The 21913-nt window shown below is 41.7% G+C and overlaps 1 protein-coding gene across 3 annotated transcripts in view; it reads right to left on the bottom strand.

The window, feature by feature from the left end:
* PDZRN4 (PDZ domain containing ring finger 4) overlaps positions 1 to 21913 on the bottom strand; it is a 375414-nt gene that overhangs the window by 162662 nt on the left and 190839 nt on the right. Inside the window, exon 1 of one of the 3 annotated variants that reach the window (XM_065415705.1) lies at positions 12861 to 12929. The exons of the other annotated variants lie outside the window; for them this stretch is intronic. Within the exon in view, the coding sequence (XP_065271777.1) occupies positions 12861 to 12929 (69 nt within the window). Of the gene's footprint in view, positions 1 to 12860; positions 12930 to 21913 lie in introns of those variants that run through there. 3 annotated transcript variants of the gene reach the window in all.

Here is a 21913-nt window from a genome sequence, read left to right as displayed (position 1 = left end):
GCTTCTCTCTCACCATATTTAGGAGCACTGAGTGTATTCCAGAATATTACAAACATTATATATGAATTTAATATACATTTAAATTTTTCTTCTATCTTTTCTTGTCCATGAAATATGGAAAAAATGTTTTGAATTTTAATGAAAACTGATGTTCTCCCAAAATAATGACTCCAGGAGGAATAAACTCAGAATACTGTGAGAGGTGCAATAAAATCATGAAACACAGATACAAGAATCACTCTACCAGCACTTGGGGATACTCAGGAAGCAAGGCTATATAATTCAAACGTTTGGTCCTAATCTACAAGATCCTCTTGTGATTGTAGAGACTGTCATACCATGATTGTCACACCAATACAGCTGCACATACCAGGAATATGGAAGCTGCCATGGTCCATTTGAAACTTTCAGGAACCTGAGAAAGAGTGCAGAAGGTCCTAAACCTGTGACAGAACTCACCACTTCAAGACATCAGAATGAGCCAAAGACTTGATGAGTTCAGAACATGATGTTAAGTCTCATATTTTCAGATAGGCCTTCCCACAATATCAGAACTGAAAAATATGCAGCAGCTTAGCAAAGGAGAAAAGGGGAATATGTTTCAAACAAACAAGTATATGAATAACAAATAAAGAAAAATAATGGGCTAATTGTATCATAGCATTCTTTGGTTAAATTCTGTGCAATTCAAATTGTGACGGAACGTATGCATTCTGGATAGGACTTGGCAGTTTGGAGGATTAAAACTCTTTCCTAGGATGAGAGAGAACTTGCTCTGCCGCGCTGACATCAGACATCGTGGCAAAAATCCTCCAGGGAATAAAGATAGAAGGAAGCGACTGGAAACAATCAGACCACATAGAAACGGAGCATGAATGTTTTCTTTGCTTAGCTTGTCGATTATTGGGGAATAATCGACAAGCTAAGGAGGGAATTAATTTTTTATTTTTTCCACCTGAGAGAAGAAGGATTTGTAGAGTTTACTAACTTCATAGGAATGTAACAATAAAAGGCCACGAAGGCCACTTTAAACTCTATAGACAGGTTGACACAACACTTCACCGTCTGCCCACACCAATATTGTGAAACTTAAAGACAGTGCTGGACAAGATACAAAATACTTGTATAACAAATGGGCAGTGATGACTTACATGGAATCACTCTACCACAATCTCTAGGCTCCGCTGACAACATAAACCACTTGGAATAGTCTCCTTGTTAACCACTGCAGCTTATCTACAGCATATAGCGTCTGACAGCTGTTTATGTAGTACCCTCTCTATACATGTAAACAGAAGGCCAAAGTCTTCCCTTGGAAGTAACATTGATTAGAACAGGGGTCGGCAACGTTCGGCACGCGGCTCACCAGGTTAAGCACCCTAGCGGGCCGGGCCAGTTTATTTACCTGCTGACGCGGCAGGTTCGGCCGATCGCAGCCCCCACTCGCCACAGTTCGCCGTCCCAGGCCAATGGGGGCGGCGGGAAGCCGCAGCCAGCACATCCCTTGGCCCACGCCGCTTCCCGCCACCCCCATTGGCCCGGGACGGCGAACCGCGGTGAGTGGGGGCCGCGATCGGCCGTACCTGCCGGGTCAGCAGGTAAATAAACTGGCCCGGCCCGCTAGGGTGCTTACCCTGGCGAGCCGCATGCCGAACGTTGCTGACCCCTGGATTAGAAGCTTATTATAAACAAAAGAAAAAGTGACTAGTCTATTTTCATTGTCCAAGCTCAGAGAAATCTATAAATAGTGAAATGTACATAAGATTAAAAAAATTATTTCAGGTTTAATAGTCAGTGATGGCGTTTATATATGGGGGAGTCCATTTGTTTTTTAAAAATATTGTCTTTCTACCTAAGAGTGTCTCTTTACCTGAGAGTGTCACCAACTGAGGATCATATTTGGCCCTCAGTCCTGACACAAAACTTCCTCTGATTTCAATCTTCCACATTTTGTTTGAAACAGAAAAAACTTGGAATATTGAACTGAATAGCTATGATAACACTTACATAGTGCCTTGCTGCTGAGGATCTCAAAGAACTTTTTACGCAACCCTTAATGAAGTCTCTCAAAATCCCATGAGTAGAAGGATTGTTTGCTACTCTTAGCTCCAGACTACATTGTACAGGACTTTGCTATTGATTGTTTAAGTCCCTCTATGATACTCTAACCTCTCCAGAGAGAAATGGGATTCACAGCTTAAGCTCATTTTATCTAAAGAACTCTGTAACAATATTTGGCAGAATGTTCAGATGACATTTTCATCACCTCCCTCTAAAAAACAAAATTCTCAATAGGTAATTTTGGACTCCTACAAGACTCTGCTCTGCCAAAACTATGACCTCTGCAGATGCTGAAGTTATCAACCTTCACTCACATTGCTAACACATAAGGGTCATATGATGTAACGTCTCCACTTAGGTCTGAAGTTTGCCTGAAGATTATCACATATTAAATTAGTTCAGGAAATCAGCCTTTACAAGACCAGCCCTTTTTTAAAAGAAATATACATCCTCAGAAGGACCCTCATCCCCCACCGCTAAATGAGATTAAGCAAGAAAATGCAACATTATAGAGAAAATTATGCTACCTACTACCTGAACTAGTTCTCTTTTAATATTATTTAATAGTCTTCTATATCCTTACAGATCACTAATATATGCTGAATGTTCCTTGATAGTTGCCACTATTCTCCTCATGCACTGAATTCTTATCTCACATGCCATTGTCTGGTTTCTTATCTCATGATTCTTTTTCCTTTATCTTTCCTCTTGATATAGGGACAGTAGGCATATCTATTTTGCAAACAAGAGATGAAATCCTGGCCCCATTGAAGTCAGTGTCAAAACTCCAATTGGCTTCAATCTGGATAGGATTTCACCTTGAGAGTTTAAATGACTTACCAAAGGCACCCAGATGTTATGGTGATGGGGATTTCATAAGTACACAGACAGACATCAACCAAGTGGCAAGTAGGAAAGACAGAATATAGGTTCTGTGCTCTAATCCCTAGAACTGACTCCCCCTACCTACAAGAAAAAACAACTTTTATGGCAAGTCAGTTTTTAAAGCCTACTTAGTTTGATCAAGTCCATTTAAGTAAATTCTAAGCAAGCAACTTCCTCAGATATAGCTAGAAATGTGTAATAGGCTTTCTATGATCATATTTTTTACGGTAAATATGCTGCTACACTGTTGAGAGGCAGTGCTGCTGCAAAGAGAATTATTCAAAGCTGAGTTCTAGCTTTGTTCAATTTAAGTGACAGGAAATAGAACTCCTACAAATTTGTTTGCTGAACTCTTATTCAAAAAAGTTAAGCATCCAGAGGAAATTCTTAGTTAAACTGATTTGCAATCAGCAGTTTCACAATCATTTCACAATCATTTTCTTTCTAACTGAATACTAAAAACAACAGAGCAAATAGCAGGCAAAAACCAACAAATGCAATATGACCTACTGGTATTATTATATGTATTTGTTCTAATAATGCACTATTAGTCATGACAATCCTCCTGATTCTCAAACAGTCTAGCCTAAAATTCTCTTCTTTCACACTCCCTCATAGTAAAAATTGGCTATTACAACATTCTTTTTAAACCATAAAAATCTAAGAAAGTTAGATAGGAGCTGACAAATAAATATCCAACAGGGAATATTATCCTCAAACTATTTGGGAACTCTGAGCTAGCAGGAGGACACCAAGTGTTGATAATGTTGAGTAGATGGTACTTTCAAAGTGTTTAGAAAGAGGGTCCTGGCCCTGCATTAGAATTACCAAAGAGTGGCAATGGAGAAAAAACAGAGGAGGTACTTACAAGCAGGATGGAGATCTGAATGGCAAACTCCAGGGTGGATAAAAGTCAATGACTTTAAAAAAAAATTGGATTTATTTTTATTTAAATCAGATTTTTTTGATAAAATGTTTTTTGAGGAAAAACCTATCCAAAGATACATTATAGCTCAAAGATATCTCATCATGGAATAGGGATTATAAATTCTAATTCTATAGTATGAGACAATATATTCATGGAATGTTTAAGAAAAGTTTTGTAAATGTTCATGGATTAGGGACCCAATAGTTCATGGATTAGGGACCCAATCTTTATGGGGCTCCAGGGGCTTCTGTATAGATTATTTAGGTTAATCTTTCTATCTACCCAATGGGACTCAGTGCTCAGTCTAGAAGATACCATGAAAGATGGTTCATTTTGCAGTTCTCAAACTGTGGATTTGTATCTCCAGAGATAACATGCTTGTTAACAGCAAAAATGTTTTTTAAATAAATAAATAATATATAAAGGCGAGAAATAACAGACCTCAACCCTACTGTCCCTCTGCAAATTTGTGTACACAGAGTCAATCCCTTACCTCTCTCTAAAAGTGCAAAGTTTCAAAAAGTTCAATGAACAGAAGATTGTTGGGGGCAGAATAGATCTGGACAAGAAGAAGTCTGGACATAAATGTGAGAAGGGAGGGATAGGCAGTAGAAACAAAAGTGCAACTGTTTGAGCAGCGTATTCCAGAAGTCTTGAGATCTTTCTGAGTGTAGCCTTCATTATTTGAGATCTACTATACCATTCTCTCACTAGAAGGGAAAACCTATAATGGCAGCAGGCCATAAAAGAGACCCACTTTGGGAATATTTTAATGAAGTTCCTCTACCTGTGGGTAAGACAGGCATGCGTACAAAATGCAAACAGTGCAACAAAGAAATGCAAGGCCTGGTTGCCCGAATGAAACAACATCGTGAGAAGTGTTCCTCCTCAGGAGGAAGCTGCGTTGAAGATGATGAAAGGAACATGTCTGAACATGCAGGATCTTCAGGTTGGTAAACTTTTTTATTTCATATTTCTTCTTTAAGGACTGCCTGTCTTCCTTCTGGACTATTCTTGAATTCTCATGTTTGAGCAAAAAATATAGTTGTTACTCTATGGTACTATCATTTTAGATGCAGTTGGGATAAAAAATAAATAGCTGAAATAGGCAGATCTTCCTTTTACAATTTCACCTTTAAAGTAGTACTGAGTGTCAGTGAATGCAATGAGCAATATGGTAATAATAATTAAATAACTGCATTGACTTATTTTGTTTAGGAGAATCCATCCTCAACATACAGGATTCTGAAGACTATCCAGCTTCAAGATCACCATCGTTTTCTATAGTTTCAGAGTTACCTGCCAATGATAGTGTTTCAGTCACATCACGTATGTCACATAGCCACAGTATATCACCTGTAGCAAAAAGAAAAAATATCTCCACCATCCAGAAACAACCATAGATAAATTTGTGATAAGAACCAGCAGATTACAAAAAGAGGTAATTGATGAAAAAATTGCTCAGTTTGTTTCTGCAACAAACTCTCCTTTCCGTATGATTGAGAACCCACACTTCATTAACATGCTCCAGTCATTAAGACCAGGATACAGTCTACCCAACAGAGCAGATGTTGCAGGCAAATTGCTGGATAAAGTGTATGAAAGAGAAACTGAGCAGTGTGCAAAAGGTCTAGAGAGTGAGATTGTTAACCTGAGTCTTGATGGGTGAAGCAATGTCCACAATGATCCTGTTGTATGTACTTGTGTGACAATAAAAAGAAGGGAATGTCTTCCTTACAGAAACAATTGATACATCAGGAAATGCACACACAGCAGAATACTTACAAGAAGTAGCAGTAAAAGCAAAATTCAAAAATTCATATGCTTGTTTTGTTAAAATATTTGTTAAAATATTATATGTTTGCTGTTGAAGAAAAAAATCCAGAATACATAACATTGTTGTTTTAGTTAAATAAAACAATTTAAATGTCTGTCTGGTGATGTTCTCCTCCTAATACAACATGGCAAGAAAATCCTCCAACTATTAATGATTAACCTGTTGAATTGGAGATAGTTCACCTCCCAGTGTCTTCATGAATACCTGCTTCAATTACCTTTGGTAAATGAAATAACCAAACAATCATTCATTTTCTGATATAGCTTAAAACTAATCTGAAACGTTTTCAGAATAAATTACTTTAAAAATGTATAGTGTGTATCTTCTAAAAATGAAACCAACATCTATCTCTGAGTTGTGAAGAATATGTATGAAGGTTATAACAACCAACAAGAATGCACTTTTATGTAGAAATCCATGATTAAATCGAGTCTTCCTGACTAATGATTTAAATCATGATTTAAACCAATTTGATTTAAATCAAATCCACCCTGGCAAACTCCTCATGTGTTTTCAGGTGGCATGAATGCCAAAGAAATTGGTCTGACCAGAAGATGTCCAAGTAGAATGGATAGGGGGAATGGCTCAGGAAGGAAAAACCCTGGCCCTGTTTTATTCTCTAAACAAACCCAAACTTTTCTTAGGCCAGAATTAGCAGATTTCATATTGTAAAATCAAGATGATGCCCACCCTGCACTCATTTCACATCATGACAACATCCCAGAAGAGCTTATGCACTGGAAACCCACTCTATGTTGCAAGCTGCCTGGGGTCCCTCTCTATTGAACACCCTAGTATTCGAATGGATGTAAAAGTACAATCCAATCTTTCAAACATCTCAAGGGATATTGAAAGTTCCATCAAATCTGAATTTTGGATGAATGAAAGTGAAAGTTCTAGACTAATTTTGGAAACTGAAGCTAGAAGCAAACTTTGGATAATCAGGGTTCAGAGGACTTAAATGTTTACAAGCTGACTACCCTCTATCTAAAATCAAATATAAAATGTAAATGTGTAACCATCCACATCACCCCCTCCAACATTGCAACTACTTCCCTATTACTCATAGGTAGGGCCTTACCAAATTCACAGTCCATTTTGGTCAATTTCATGGTCATAGGATTTTAAAAATTGTAAATTTTATGATTTCAGCTATTTAAATCTTCAATGTCACGGTGTTGTAATTGTAGGGGTCCTGACCCAAAAAGAAGTTGAGGGGGGAGGGTGTCGCAAGATTATTGTAGGGGAGGTTGCAGTTCTGCTACCCTTACTTCTGTACTGCTGCTGGTGCCAGCACTGTCGTCAGAGCTGGGCAGCTGGAGAGCGGCGGCTGCTGACCGGGAGCCCAGCTCTGAAGGCAGAGCCACTGCCAGCAGCAGCGCGGAAGTAAGGATGGCATGGTATGGTATGGTATGGTATGGTATTGCCACCCTTACTTCTGCGCTGCTGCCTACAGAGCTCGGCCCTTGGCCAGCAGCTGCCACTCTCTGGCCACCGAACTCTGAAGGCAGTGCAGAAGTAAGGGTGGCAATACTGTGACTCCCCAAAATACCCTTGCAACTCCCCTGCAGCTCCCTTTTGGGTTAGGACCCCCAATTTGAGAAACACTGGTCTCCCCTGTGAAATCTGAATAGTATAAAGTAAAAGCACACAAAAGACCAGATTTCATGGGGGGGGAGACCAGATTTCACAGTCCATGATGTGTCTTTCATGGCCATGAATTTGGTAGGGCCCTACTCATAGGGTCCAGTTCAAAACACTCCTTATTTTCGAAACCCCACCTGGCCTAACTCCAAACTTCTTCACAGAGCTCATCTGTCTATCCCTTTCTCCATTCCTTTATTTGCATAGCACTGGTTGCCCCTCTGTCCTTCACAATCATCCCTTTATTGGTGCACTATTCTCATCTGGAGCAGCCTCCATTGCCATTAGTGTTCCTTATGTGTGTCACTTATTTGTATTTCTACTATGACCATTTTCTTACCATGTGAGTGACACATAAAGATGTAAATAAACACTTGTTAAAAGTAATAATGAGAGAATCTGTCACATAAACAATTCTTTTATAAAAAAATAAAGACAAAAATGATAACTAAATGCTAATTATTTTGAGACTTTTAAAATGAAATACAAAAACATGCCAATGTTTTATACAGCTCCATAAAGTAAAGATAATAAGGGAAATTATACAAATGTGAAATAAGGGAGACAGGCAGATGGCCCCTGCCCAATAATAGTCAGAAACCTCCTTTGTGCCTGGAATGTCTCTGCAACATTCTCAAAGTTTAAAATTTAACAGAGAGACATAGAAGCAGAGAAGCAGGCAGAAAATGCCTGTATATAAATGCTCTACAAAATGCATATTCAAAATAGTATCATTATCAGATGCTCAGAGTCCACACAAATAGGTTAAAATAGTTGAGACGGATACTGAGTTTCAACAGACTCCAGTGAGCACCTTAAAACATGCTTATACTTTCCTTACAAACTTTTTACACCCTTAAGCATTTGAAATCTTGACATGAACAGCTAAGTGACCCAGGCAGTTCCTGGCTGCAATGCAATATTTTGTTGTAAGCTCTTGGGGGCCGAGCCAATATGTTCCTAGGTGTTTACACAGCACCCAGTACAATGGGGACTTCCATGCTTATTGGTGCTTTCAGATACCACCATACTATAAATATTAAGAGCCAGATCATCAACAGCTCTAGGCCACCTTCAACCAAACCTTGGCATTAATTAGGGTCTTGTGAGAAGCAGCATGGTCTAGTGCAGTGGTTTTCAAACTGTGGGTCTGGTCGCGGAATATGAGGCACTGGGTCACAGCGGCTCTGGTCAGCACCACCGACTGAGCCTTTAAAAGTCGCATCGGCGGTGCTGCCCAGCTAAGGCAGGCTACCTTTTCCGACACCGCGCTGCACCACGTAAGCGGCCAGCAGCAGGTCTGGCTCCTAGGTGGAGAGGCTATGGGGCTCTGCGCGCTGCCCATGCCCCGAGCACCGGCTCCACACTCCCATTGGCTGGTTCCTGGTCAATAGGAGCTGGAGGTGGCAGTACCTGCGGGCGAGAGCCACACAGAGCCGGACCTGCTGCTGGCCGCTTCCGGGGTGCAGTGTGGTCTGCAGTGCCAGGACAGGCAGGAAGCCTGCCTTAGCACCCCCTCTGCGCCACTGACCAGGAGCTGCCCGAGATAAGCCCATGCTCCAACCCTATGCCCCAATCCCCTGCCCTAGCCCTGAGCCCCCCCAAACCCGGAGCACCTTCCTGCACCCCAAACCCCTCCATCCCTGGCTGCACCCCAGATCCTGCACCCCCAGCCCAGACCCCCTCCCGCACCCCAACCTCCTGCTCCAGCCCAAAGCCCCCACCCACACCCTGAACCCCTCATTCCCGGCCCCACCCTGAAGCCCTCACCCCCCCGCACCCCAACCCTCTGCCCCAGCCATGAGCCCCTCCCACACCCCAAGCCCCTCATCCTCAGCTCCGTTGGCTTGCAGGCATCAACAATTTTCTTCAACTGGGTCGCCAGAAAAAAAGTTTGAAAACCACTGGTCTAGTGAATGGGGTACTGGACTGGAACTCAGTAAGCCTTCTCCCACTGACTTTCTGTGTGGCTTTAGGTAGGTCATTCCACCTCTTTTATGCCTCTGTTTCCCCCTCTCATCCTTTGTGTCTTTTACATTTAGGTTGTAAGCTCTTCAAGGCAGGGACTGCCTCTTATGTGGTTACAGAGTCCAGTACAATGATCTTGTTTGAAGATCTAGGTGTTATTTTTAATACAAGTATTGATTTCAATGAGCTCTGGATATGGTCCTTGAAGCAGCCATAGAGATCAACACTCTGACTGAGGATCATAGAGCCCTGTGTGCTCCTGTTCCAACCCCTCTCGCCCCGGCATACCCCTCTCTGCCCCTATATTATTCTGGAGGTATCCTCATCAGCCCCCTTAGGGCTGATAATTGCTCACAATCACTCACTCTGACTTATATCACCTATCCAATGTAGAGTTCTTTGCTGTAATTCCTTGGCTCGGGAAGTGTAAGTATATATTTAATTAGCTCAATACTGTTTGTATAATGCACTGAAGATGTGAAACACTAATTGAAGTATTAATGTGAAGGATTGTAAATTTGAAATTACCGTAGTACTTCGATTTCTATACTTGTATGGATGTGCAGAGGAGGACTCAGATTTATAATTTTATGTCTGATGGGTTCTTAAAGTGAGAGAGCAAAGCAAGTCTGAGGAATTTTGACACCCTGAGGGTAGGTGAAGAGGCACTTAAAGTCATAAGAGTGCTTCTCCAGCACTCAGTCATATCTTGCATATTAATTCTTGGAAATTCTGTGTTTGACTTTTTGTTTTTAATCCTGATCTACATGTGTAAGGCGCAGTTACCAAAATAAAATGTTCTTGCATAAATAAATGCTGCACTCTGATTGAGTATCCTCATCCTGAGACCAACTATCTCATTGTGAAACTGAACCAGTCTGGAAAATGGAAAAAAATATAAATATTCTAATGATGTCTTCATTTCCCAACAGCCCTGCTACACTAATCTCTCCAGAGCTAAATTTGACCTCACTACAGACAGCAGCAAAATAACATGCCTCATTGTGTTTGCATGGATTTCCTCAGCAAACATACTTTTCTTTGTTTACTGTAACTATAAATATGGTAGTGCACACACAACCCACGTTATCAGGTAGTCCAGCATCTGAAAGGTGAGGTACAATAGTAGGATAGTAGGATTGCTTTCCTTATAAGAATATAAATTGACCAAGCTGATCCACATATGTCAGTGAGACACTGTTCATCCTCAGTCAATTCATGTCCCTGACAGACTAAGGGCTTGTTCCAAGCTCTTCCACAATTGTGCAGATGAAGAGACCAGGTCTAGGAATTACAAGATTGTACAATTAAAAAGGATTTTGCAAGGCAAGTATTAATGTCTGTGTAGGCTTGTTTTAATAGATCAATTACTCCAGCATCTAGTTTTAAGTCAGTACTGTAAACAGGATGTTATGGTAGCTGTTGCTAGCAGTTCCCTAACTGGAACATCTGGGCAAAAACATGCTCACTGCCATGTGGGCACCAAACTGCATAAATACTGGATCAAAGATAGAAACCAGTTTGCAAATCCATACAGAATGAGGCATGGTGTCATAAGACACTTACCGCTCTCCTTCAATACCTTAGCAGCGATATTTCCCCAACAATACAGGATGCAAAGCTGGGGACTGACTGCTCATTACTCCCATCAAAAACTCACTCAAACTCTTCTAGGTATTCCATCTTATCTGGCAAATACCAGAGTAAAAGTAAAAGCCTTAGTTCTTTTCCCACCTCTGTCATTAATGACCACAACCACTGCAACTCAACTGCAGAATAGATCCTACATAAATAAAGGGAAGGATTCCTCTCGAATCCCTTAACAAAACCCAGCCACTTTGTCTTGTTTAAGATTGTGTTAGTATTTACTACTGCTGAACGTCATTGCAAGAAAGATTTTGAAAATGCACTAGCTCTAAAATAGATGTAGCCTTCTTCCTTATATACCTACAGTCATCATTTAAGAAAGCTCTGATCTCTTTTAAGCACAATCTGAATTCCTTATTCCTCAGCACTGAAAAGCAGGATGAGACCTCCTGCATTCTCTATCTTACACTTTCAGATCAGTTTGGCAATTCAGAGCTGTGGAGAGTATGGAAAAAATGTTGCTTTTCCCTGTACTGTAGCTGTAAGGAAAACATAATGATGAAATTATGATTAACTATTGAACTAAAGGAAAGTGTTCCACCTAGAGACCATCTTCATGAGTCAAAGCTGCTGACAGGTTATCTGCAAATGGACATTATTTTAGGATTGAATATGGTTGCTAGTTTGTGGTAAAAAATGAAGCAGAGGTATTGCCGTCAATGGTAATTAACAATGTTAATCTTCTTTTTCCTCTCTATGGTGATAAAAAGAGTCATTTTTATATTTAATTAATGCAGAGGATCATTTTGGAAACTGGCTAATGAGGCTCTGATCACATTACCATGAAAATGTGCATTACCACTGCAACTGAGGAGGCTGTTTCATGTGTAGAGAATCTACTTTGTAATTAGCCCGCTGTGAAATGAATCACGTCAAGAAAAACTCTGAGGGAAGCAGTAGGCAATGGACACTTAGCTACTGCTGTGGCAATAGACCACCAACATTCTAAGCTGTTTTCTCCTCAATATTGCCTGTCATCAGCATTGCAGTCCAAAACTGTAAGTGTTCAGCCTCTGTCAACAGCCATGTGTCAGACAGAGCTTGGACAAATTATAGAAAGAGAGAGAACAAATGCTAAAAGGCACTAAACTTTAATTTGCCAGATTTTGCAATTCCAAAAGCAAACAAACAAAAATTCTCAGATCAAATACTGACTCAACAGTATTTGTACAAAATTATGAGAGATTATGTTAAGTGCTAATTTCTTCTTTTTCCCCTTCCTTTGAACAAGCTGGAAAAATGTTAGCAGCACACTGCTACGCTAATATTCCTGCTGCTGGGACAGACACAGATAACTACAAGGTATTAAGCTCTCTGCATAGTGGTAAAGAGAAAAAACACAAAGAATGTATAAACAAGAGCTGAGATAAACATCATTCCTTGAAACTATTCCACTTCAGAAAACACAAATGAACTATTCTGGTTTTATTTTAAACCAGATCAATATTTTAAATTATTCAGAAAATCAAATACACTTTTTGGCCAGCCCAGATATGCCATAAAACTTTCTTCCATAAGTTAGAAATACCTGAGATCATGGACCTACTAAATCCCAGCATTTGCAGAGGCACCAGTGTAACACTGATTTGAAATCACAATCCTATTACCAAAGCAAAGGGCTTCCTTAAAACGTTACAAATATGATTAAATGAGACTGCTGTTATATGACTGACATCTTGGCAGAAGAGGCACAAAAATGTTAAAAGAATCCCACAGGAAGTCATCTGAAGGGGGAGTGGCAAAGAAGCAAAAAAACAGTCACCCAAAAATAAAAAAGAACAACTTCAATAACAATTTTCACAGGGGAAAAAAAACCCTCTTTTTACTTACTATCGTTAAAGGAGTACAGTTTCTTACTCTGGAGTCACTGGCAATATCCTCTGCACTCACCTGTGAAACTTCATAGAGCAGTTTGTAGTGTTCCTCTCTCTTCTGAAAAGTGCACAGATTGCAGCCCATTCTAATAAGCAAAGCAAGAGCAAAGCTTCTAATTTCCCCAGAACTGAAAGGCAAATGCACTGACAGGGAATCACCCTCCAGACTTGACTACTGTTTTTCATCAGTCACTCCAGCACAGAAACACAGACATACCACTGTTAGCTGGAAGCACAAGCCAGGGTAGTGTGTAGCAGCATGCTCTTCTTCCCTTTCCCTAAGTATCTTACACTCACGTATACACACAGAGTTTCGACTCAGTTCATGGCAACACTCCCCCTGTCTCTGCATCAGTGCACATGACTACACAGATTCTAACTCATGAATATTAATAGATACTCATTGATTATTTATGACAGAACGTGTTAGCAGGGAGGGATGTCATAGCTGCTGTTGATGACAGATGAATATTCACTAATTAAGAAGCAAATGTAGTGTGGTTAAACAAAATTCACTTGTGTCAATACTATCTCTGTTTATTAAGGTTAGAGAGATTAAGAAAGAGCAATACACACTTGCCCTTTAATTTTGTCAGTGATCATGAGACTAATTCATGAGTAAGAATTTCTGAGGCACAAAGTCAATTCCTACCTTAGGTCTCCACCTTGCGCAACAGGAATGACTAAATTTATTTTTAAAATATTTGCTATGCATTTTAAAAAGCGATTGTGATAATGTATGTTGTTGAATATCTAAAGCAAAAAAGGAAGGAGAGAAAACAAACCCATATGGCTGTATCACTTCATTCACTTTTGACATCGCCAAATCTAATTGAAATGCCAGCATTAAGACAAGAAGAAAGGATACCATAACTGCAAGTCTATAATGTGTGGGTGTGATTACATAATGTGTGTAGATACTATGTATATATGATTATACACATGGTGTATATATGTACACACAGAGTAGTCACATGAACTTTATATTCACACTTTGTACACTTACCATGTACAGACATGGTTAAATAGTAATTATAGTAAACCTTATCAACCCCAATTTTTTAGGAAAATGAATAGATATACCCTCTTGGACTTTTAAAAATTCAAAAGCTTCTATTACATCATGCCATCATGTTAATTTTACTGTTTGCAAATTAGATTTTAATAGCTCTACAATTCTCAGTGAGTAGATAAAGGCAAGGATCCATTTAAAATTAAACCTACAAGTTAAATGCTAAAGGCAATGGAAGTCACATATTTAGTTCCATGTGCTCACTAATTCCTATATTTTACAGCATGTAATCAGTAAGTTTCTTAAAGATAGAAATCCTGACTGTAGCAAACTCAGACTCCTTAAAAAAAATAAAACAAAATAACCAAGATTTATTTTATTTCTACTCTGCCTCATCTAGAACCTCCACTAATTAAGAATTATGTCCTTTTTCCAAAGCATCTTTAAACTGGACAGGATAGCAGGTGGACTCCAAAGCAAAAATAATTATTCTGAAACCAATGAAACCAGTTTAGTTAAGATTGACATTGGGCCTGAAGATTTTTAATTGCTAATCACTGATGTAAAGCTACTTTTTTTGGGTACAGTTTCCTAAAAGTGCTTTGTCAAATATTTAAAATCAATAACAGGAAATGATTCTAATGAGTACTAATTGTTAACAAATTGGCTTTGCATCTAGCAGCACCTCAAACACCACCAACGCAGAGTAGTAAGTAGATCAACAATCATCTGCTGCTTATCAGTCCTTCCCCTTGGGATGTAATAATCCGATTTTCTGGGCCTTAATTTTACCTAACAGGCTGGATGAAAGCCAAGCAGAGAGACCAACATGAAAACAGCATCATTATTGTGAACACTGAAAAGTTTGCTAGAACCTCTATGTGAATTATAGGTGAGCTGATACTACATCTTGATTATATTTAACTTTTAAAAATAAAGGGATAGTGCCGGGAGAGAGCAAACCGTGACCATTTGTGGAGCAGATACTTCCTACACTAGCTACATGCATTGCCATGCAACACGGCTGCCATATCTATTTTCAAACAGAGGTTGGACCAAGCTGTCAAGTTTGGAGGTGAACTTTCCTAAAATTCCAGGGGTTCAGGGATGGCCTCCTCTTTGTTAGCAAGCATCAGCTTCTCCCCATCTCTACTGACACCCATGGAATGCTCTTTGTGCTGAGAGGTTCATATACATGAAGCAAACATCACTACGTCTTTGAAGGTTTCTACATTGCAGAGCTGTAGAAGAATTGTCAGAAGTGTAAATTCTGAACTTAAGAAAGTCAGATCAAGGAATTAGATAATAGTCATTCAAGGACAACCATGCTATCTTTCGATGAAAGTGTTTTCTTCTTCTTCAGCCACCATAACTTCTTCCCGTGACACATACAGGGTCTGAAAACTAAACAGTAATACGATGATAAAAGAAGCCATGATTTACCCTGGTTTATTTTTTTTTAATCCCGTGCAAATACTATTGTTGTTTTAACATACTGCTATAGGATTTCTTTTTTGTAGTTACCAGAAACAAAAAATAAAATACCAGATAAAATAAGCAATGGAAAACTGCAGTCAATCTTCCAGCAGTTTCCCATGGCTGTCCCTTTTTTCATTACTAGTTCTCTGATTCTTTTGTTTCCTTCTCAGAAACCGACACAGGCTTCTCCACTCATTTATCAAGTGCCTGCCCTTTGCCCACACATACAGGAAAGGTTCTACCTTCTGCTTCTATATCCATCTAATGGGTACAGTCTGCAGGGCTGAAGAGATTTATTTTAGAAAGAAAGGAATATTTTAGGTCCCTGAATTCCATCAAAAATATGCTATTTTGGTTTTACTAACCTTGGTGCATCAGAATGTGAAATTTGAGGCAAAACTTGATCGAACTAATGATTAAATTGAAATATTTTATGCACTTCTGTCAAGTTGAATTTGATGTTAGGAAGAAAGTAATCTCTGTCTTTCTTTTTAATCCTCTCTCACATCAAATCTGTAGCTAAAAGGACAGAAGAGATATTAAAATATAATCAAGTAATTCTTATTCTATATGTAATTCAAAGACATTTGAATTATTCAACAATCTTCTTGATTGTGGAGTTCCCCCTGTTCATCACCCACAATGTAATGTCACCACAAAGACTACAAAGGTTCATCAGGGTTTAGAGACGAGCTAAGAATGCAGGAAGCCTGGGCCAAAATGCAAAGGGATTCATTTTAATTTTAAAAATATCACATTTTCAAATGTGATTGCTTAAAAAGTTAGGCACCTAAAACCATATTTAGGCACCTACGGGATAATTTAGGGCACTTAAAATTGATACACAATTCCCTAAATAAGATGTGTAAGTGCCAATTATGGGCACCCATGTTTGAAAGTTTGTCTGGCTTAAAGCACCAGCAAGGGAGGAAATTCAAGGCTAAAAATTTCCAAACTTAACCCATTTAAAGGCCATATGCTTCTGTAAGTTATCACACAGCAAAGAGCTTTACAATGTACTGCAAAATTCTACCTAACTCATGTAAGTGAAGCCACTGACACAAATTCAGAGGTGTGTCACAGATGGGTCGTGGGCAGCCAGACCTGGTAGTCAGAGCCAGAGTCTACAATCACAAGACATAAGTCAGGAGTCAGCTGGATCAGGATACCAGGAGATCAGAGTCAGGAGACAAACTGGAGGTCAGACCCATGAATCAGTTGCCAGGAGTCACACTGGGGCAGGATGCCAAGAAATCAAGCTGCAGGAAGTACAAGGCACAGTCCAGACAAGGGTGGAGACCAGTTGTTCAGACAGTTTCCTGTTCCTGCTGCTGGCTTAATTAGGGCCAGAAGGCCAATCAGCTGCTCTTGGAGTCCACCTATAGGACTGCAAGGGAGGAATCTCAAACAGGCTGGGATTTATGAGTCCTAGGTAAGGAAGCATTAGTAGGGCTGCCAGACAGGGAGTTGGAGTTTGAGTTTGGCTGCTCCTATAAACTATGTGGACCCCGGCTCTAGACCCATGGGTCATGGCATCCCCTCTCCCCTAGGGGTGTCCTTTCGGAAACATGGGTCTAGGTTTCTCAGGGTGGCTACTATGGAAGGCCTGAACCAGGGTGGGAGCATGAAAACTTCCCTCTGGCTTCCAAGTGCTTCCCTCTGAGCTATAACCTTCCCAATTGATCAGGTATCATAATTTGCCCATTCAATCTTAGAATTGAGGGCTTCATGAACAATGTATTCCTCTTGTCCCTGTACTTCTACTGGTGGGGGTGGTGATTGTGTTCAGGGAAATGGGTTCTCAGTGTATAGTTTCAGAAGAGAGACATGGAACACAAGGTGGACTCTAAGGGATCGAGGGAGCTGGAGCTCAAAGGTGACCAGGTTGATTTGTTGCCAAAACCAGTACAGGCCAGGAAACCAATAGTCTAGGGTTTTTTTTGAGGGGAGGGGGTCCAAGAGGTATTTCTTGAAAGTCATATCTTTTGTTCTATAGAGCAGGTGGGGTCCTGTTGTCTATGTTTGTCCGCATGCCTTTTGTAGTCCTCCTTTGCCTTTTTAAGGTGTCCCTTCATCTCCTCTTGGATGAAATAGATGTGTTCTACTAGGTCCGAGGCAGATGGGTTGGGAGTGAATGGGGGTTGTTGTGGGTAAAACTGGGGGTCATATCAGAACTGATAAAGATGGGGCTGTGGCCTGTGGAGGCGTGGTCTGCATTATTGTATGAGAACTCTGCATATGGTAACAGTGAAGATCAGTCATCCTGGTGGTGGTTGCTACAGCATTGTAAATATTGAAGAGTCTGATTGATTCTTTATGTTTGGCCATTTGACTGCAGCTGGTAGGCAGAGGACAGGTACACATGGACTCCTAATAAGCATAGAGCCTCATGCCAGAAGTGGACAGTTAACTGTGGTCCCCAGTCAGAGGTGATATGATCCAGGAGGCCATGAAGATGGACTACATTGTTTATCCAGAGCCAGGCAATTTCCTCTGCAGAAAGTAAACCTGTGCAGGAAATAAAGTGAGCCATCTGAGAAAAGCGATCTACCACTGTCAGGATGGTCGTGAAACCACTGGATTCTGATAGTTCCACCACAAAGTCCAAGGAAATGGCTTCCCAGGGCCAAATTGGGGTGTCCCAAGGTTGGAGGAAACCATAGGGTTTCTGGTGAAGGATCTTGGTACAGGCACCCATGTGGCAGGAAATTACAAAGGTCTTTAACATGGGGCACATTCAAGGCCACCAGAAGAAACGGGATATTAATTGTTGGGTTTTTATATCGCTCTAAGTGTCCTGTCAAGGAGTCATGGCACCCTTGAAGGTCCTTGTGGAACCTAGATGGGGTCCTTCACAAATTTGATCCCCTTCTTGGTGTTGTGTGGTTCTCGATTGATAATGGCCAACTCATCAAATGGAATTCTGGAGACAGAAGCAGAGCGGATGAGTACAAGCAGGTCCTGGCAGCAAGCTGAATTAAGAAAGTTATGGGATTGGAGAATGTGGGCTGGTTCCGGACTGGGGCCTTGTGGGTCGGGGCATGTATTCAGGACAAGGCATGAGCCTTGCCATTCCTGGTTCCAGGATAGTAGGTCAGGGTAAAGTTGAACCAGGAGAAGAATAGGGCCGATCGGAGCTGTTGCTGGTTCAGGCTGTGGCCCCTGTGCAGGTACTCCAGGTTCTTGTGGTCCGTAAACATTTGGACCAGATGATGAGCCCCTTCCAATTAGTGTTGCCACTCTTCAATGGTGGTCTTAATTGCCTGGAGCTCATTGTCCAGGATCTCATAGTTTCGCTTAGCAGGAGTACAGTTCCTTGAGTAGTAGGCAATGGGATACAGTATTTGCTTGGGTCCACACTTTTGGGAGAAAACTGCCCCAATCACCATACTAGAGGCATTGGCTTACACAACAAAAGGTTGTGCCATGTGGAGGCACAATACTGGAGAAGTGGTGAATTGCTCAAATGCGTGTTTGGCTTCAGGCGACCAGTGGAATTTGGTATTTTTTCAGAATACAGCAGTGAGGGTCTCAGCTTGTTTTGAAAAATTTGAAATTAACCTTCGGTAGAAGTTCGTGAAGCCTGAAAAACATTGTAGGCCACACCTGTTGTGGGGGTGGGTGGGTAAGGGGCTCAGTCGTGGACAGCCTGGACTTTATGCAGATCTATCTTAATTCCTTCTAGGGCCAAAGGTCTGGTCAAACATGGACTTCTCTAGTTTAGCGTAGAGATTGTCTTGTCATGGTCTCCCCAGGACTGTGCGGACATGAGTGGTGTGTTGGTCCAAATCATTAGAAAATATCAATGTATCATCTAAGTGCACTACCACGAACTGGTCCAGTAGGTCTTGTAGCACATTGTTAATGAAATGCTGGAACGTTGCTTGAGCATTAGTCAGACCGAATATTCCAAGTGGCTGTTGCAAGTCCAAAGGCGGTCTTCCATTAGTCACCTACTCAGATACGGATGAGATTATAAACTCCCCAGATATCCAGTTTCGTGAAACGCAGGCAGCCCCCAGGAGGTCCAACAATTCAGGAATCAGCGTAATGAGTAACAGTTCTGATTATCTGATTTAAGGCTCCGTAATCAACACAGAGGCAGAGGCTGCCCTCCCTTTTTTTTTTTTTTAAACACAAAAAGGACTGGGGCACTGGTGGGTGAAGTCGATTTGCAGATGAACCCCTGGGCCAGGTTCTCTTGGAAATATTCTCACAATGCTGCCAGTTCAGGCTCTGACACTGCGTATATCCAACCAAATGGCATCTTCGCCCCTGGCTGAAGTTCTATGGAGCAGTTGTAGTCCCGACATGGGGGAAGGTTTTCTGCATTCTTCTTCTCAAAAACGTCAGTGTAATCATGGTACCTGGGAAGTTTCATAGCTCCCCCAGTAGGTGTTTCAATGCAGCAACTACCCCTATTTGAACCAGGTGACATGTTTGCTGGTCTCTGGCCATGCTGTTGGCAGAAGTCTGATGAGAAGGTGACTTTCTGTTCTCGCCAGTGAACGAAGGGCCATGAAGGGTCAGCCAGGAGATGCCAAGGATTAGGGGAAAATGCGGGAATGGATCACACCGAATTGTATTATTTCTCTGTGTCCCTGAATAATGGCTTACAGGGGGGAAGTCTCCTCTACAACTGGACCCGAGGACAGCAGGGAGCTGTCAGTAGATTTGATCATGTCAGGTAATGCCTTGTATAGCAGGGAGATCTATAGGGCCCAACCTGTAGTTGCAGCCATTAAATTGTCTACTGCTTCTGAGTTGGAGGGCCGGTTGGGGGTCCCCCGGGAATGTGCAGCTGGATAGGCTCTGCAAATGGTAAGCCTGTTGGATGGGGCTCAGGGTGCATCTCAGTAAGGACTAGGACATGTGGAAGTTTTCTTCTCTCAAGGTCCAGGCTGGTTCCCCCCACTGAGCCTGGGTTGTTTTATTTCCCCATGCTGCTTGGTGTTCATATTGGGCAGGCCGAGATGGCATGGCCAGGTTTACCACAGTAGAAGCACAGGTGACAGCGGTGGCACCATTCTATTTCTTCAAGTGTGAGTTGCTGGTGAGCCAGACTGGTTTGAATGAGTTCAGCAGGAGATACAGAGGCTGGGGTCATGGTAAATGGTAAGGGAGGTTTTCTCCACCCTTCGTTCTCGCAGATGATTATCTGTGCTGATGGTGAGGCCCACAAAGCCATCTAGGCCCATTGGCATCTCTACACAGGCCAGCTCATCTTTGATTTCTTTCCATAAGCCCCACTGGAATTGGTATAGCTGTGCTGTTTCATTCCACTCTGAATCCACTGTGAGGTGGCGGAAAGGTGCTAAGTCTAATGCATCTCCTGTCTGCAGGCTGATTACCAGGGACACCTTGGCCTGGTAAGCTGAACAGATCTGGGGACGCATCAGAAACAGAAGGTGGCACTGCTTCATGAAGCCCCAGACCTCTGACAGTTCCTGTCAAACTGTTGGGCCACGGGTACTGCAGGCCCCTGTTCGGGGCAAGGCACTGTGCAGTGCATTTGCAGCACAGTATTCTCAAGTTGAGCTACCTCAACTTGTTCCTGCAGCTGCTGGTGTCTGAGGCCAGCTGTGCAAAGTAGGCCTACAGTGCTTGATTATCCACCTGGCGGCAGAGGGCTCATTTGGACAAGTCTAATGCTTCTAGTGGCTACAGTGGTGCTGCTGGATCAGCCCCTTAGGGTAACTGTGGTCCGAACAAGCTATCACAGCCAGGTCATGGGTAGCCAGATCTAGTAGTTAAGAGCCCACAATCACAAGACAGGAGTCAGCCGGGTCAGGACAGTAGGAGGTCAGAAGCAGGAGATAAACGAGAGATCAGAACCATGAGTCAGGCCAGGTCAGGAGACAAACTGGTGGTCAGAACCACAAATCAGATGCCAGGAGTCACACTGGGTCAGGATGCCAGGAAATCAAGTCGCAGGAAGCATGAAACACACAGTCCAGAACAGGGTGGAGCCCAGTCATTCAGACAACTTCCTGTCCTGCTGCTGGCTTAAGTAGGGCCATCAGGCCAATCAGCTGCTCTAGGACTCCACCAATGGGACCACACAAGTGGAGCCTGAAACTGGGGCTGGGCTTCGGTCCCAAGTACGCAAGCATCAGCAGGCTGCCAGATGGAGCATGGCTGTTCTTGCAAACCCAGGTTTGAGACCCGTGGGTCAAGACAAGGTGAAGCTAAGTGAGTCTAAAGTGTTTTAATTCACACTTTCTTCCAAATTCTTCAGCAAATAAATTCCAATAATGTAGACTCCCTTAAACTAAGCTTCACTTTCTGATATGTAATTTAAATCTCCTCAGAATTTGGCCCACAGACTGGCCAGATGGCATAATTTATATGCCAAGGGACCGAGAAACATGTAGTTGTAAGAGGAAATGGGTGTAAGAAGGTAGGAGCTGGAACACACCCATCTCCTCCAGCCCCTTGCCTTGTAGTTAACCCCATCCTGAACAATGAATCAAACAAATATGCATACCCTACCATTGTACCAGCCAGAGTGACCAAGGTTGATGGTGTCACAGCAAGCATCATAGAGCGAAGTTTTCAGATTTGGGACTCCCTGCATC

The sequence above is a fragment of the Emys orbicularis genome, chromosome 1 (assembly GCF_028017835.1).
Source record: "Emys orbicularis isolate rEmyOrb1 chromosome 1, rEmyOrb1.hap1, whole genome shotgun sequence".
NCBI classification, from domain to species: Eukaryota; Metazoa; Chordata; order Testudines; family Emydidae; genus Emys; species Emys orbicularis.
The sequence above is the reverse complement of the archived record's forward strand: the minus strand, read 5'-3'. Positions and strand labels throughout refer to the sequence as shown.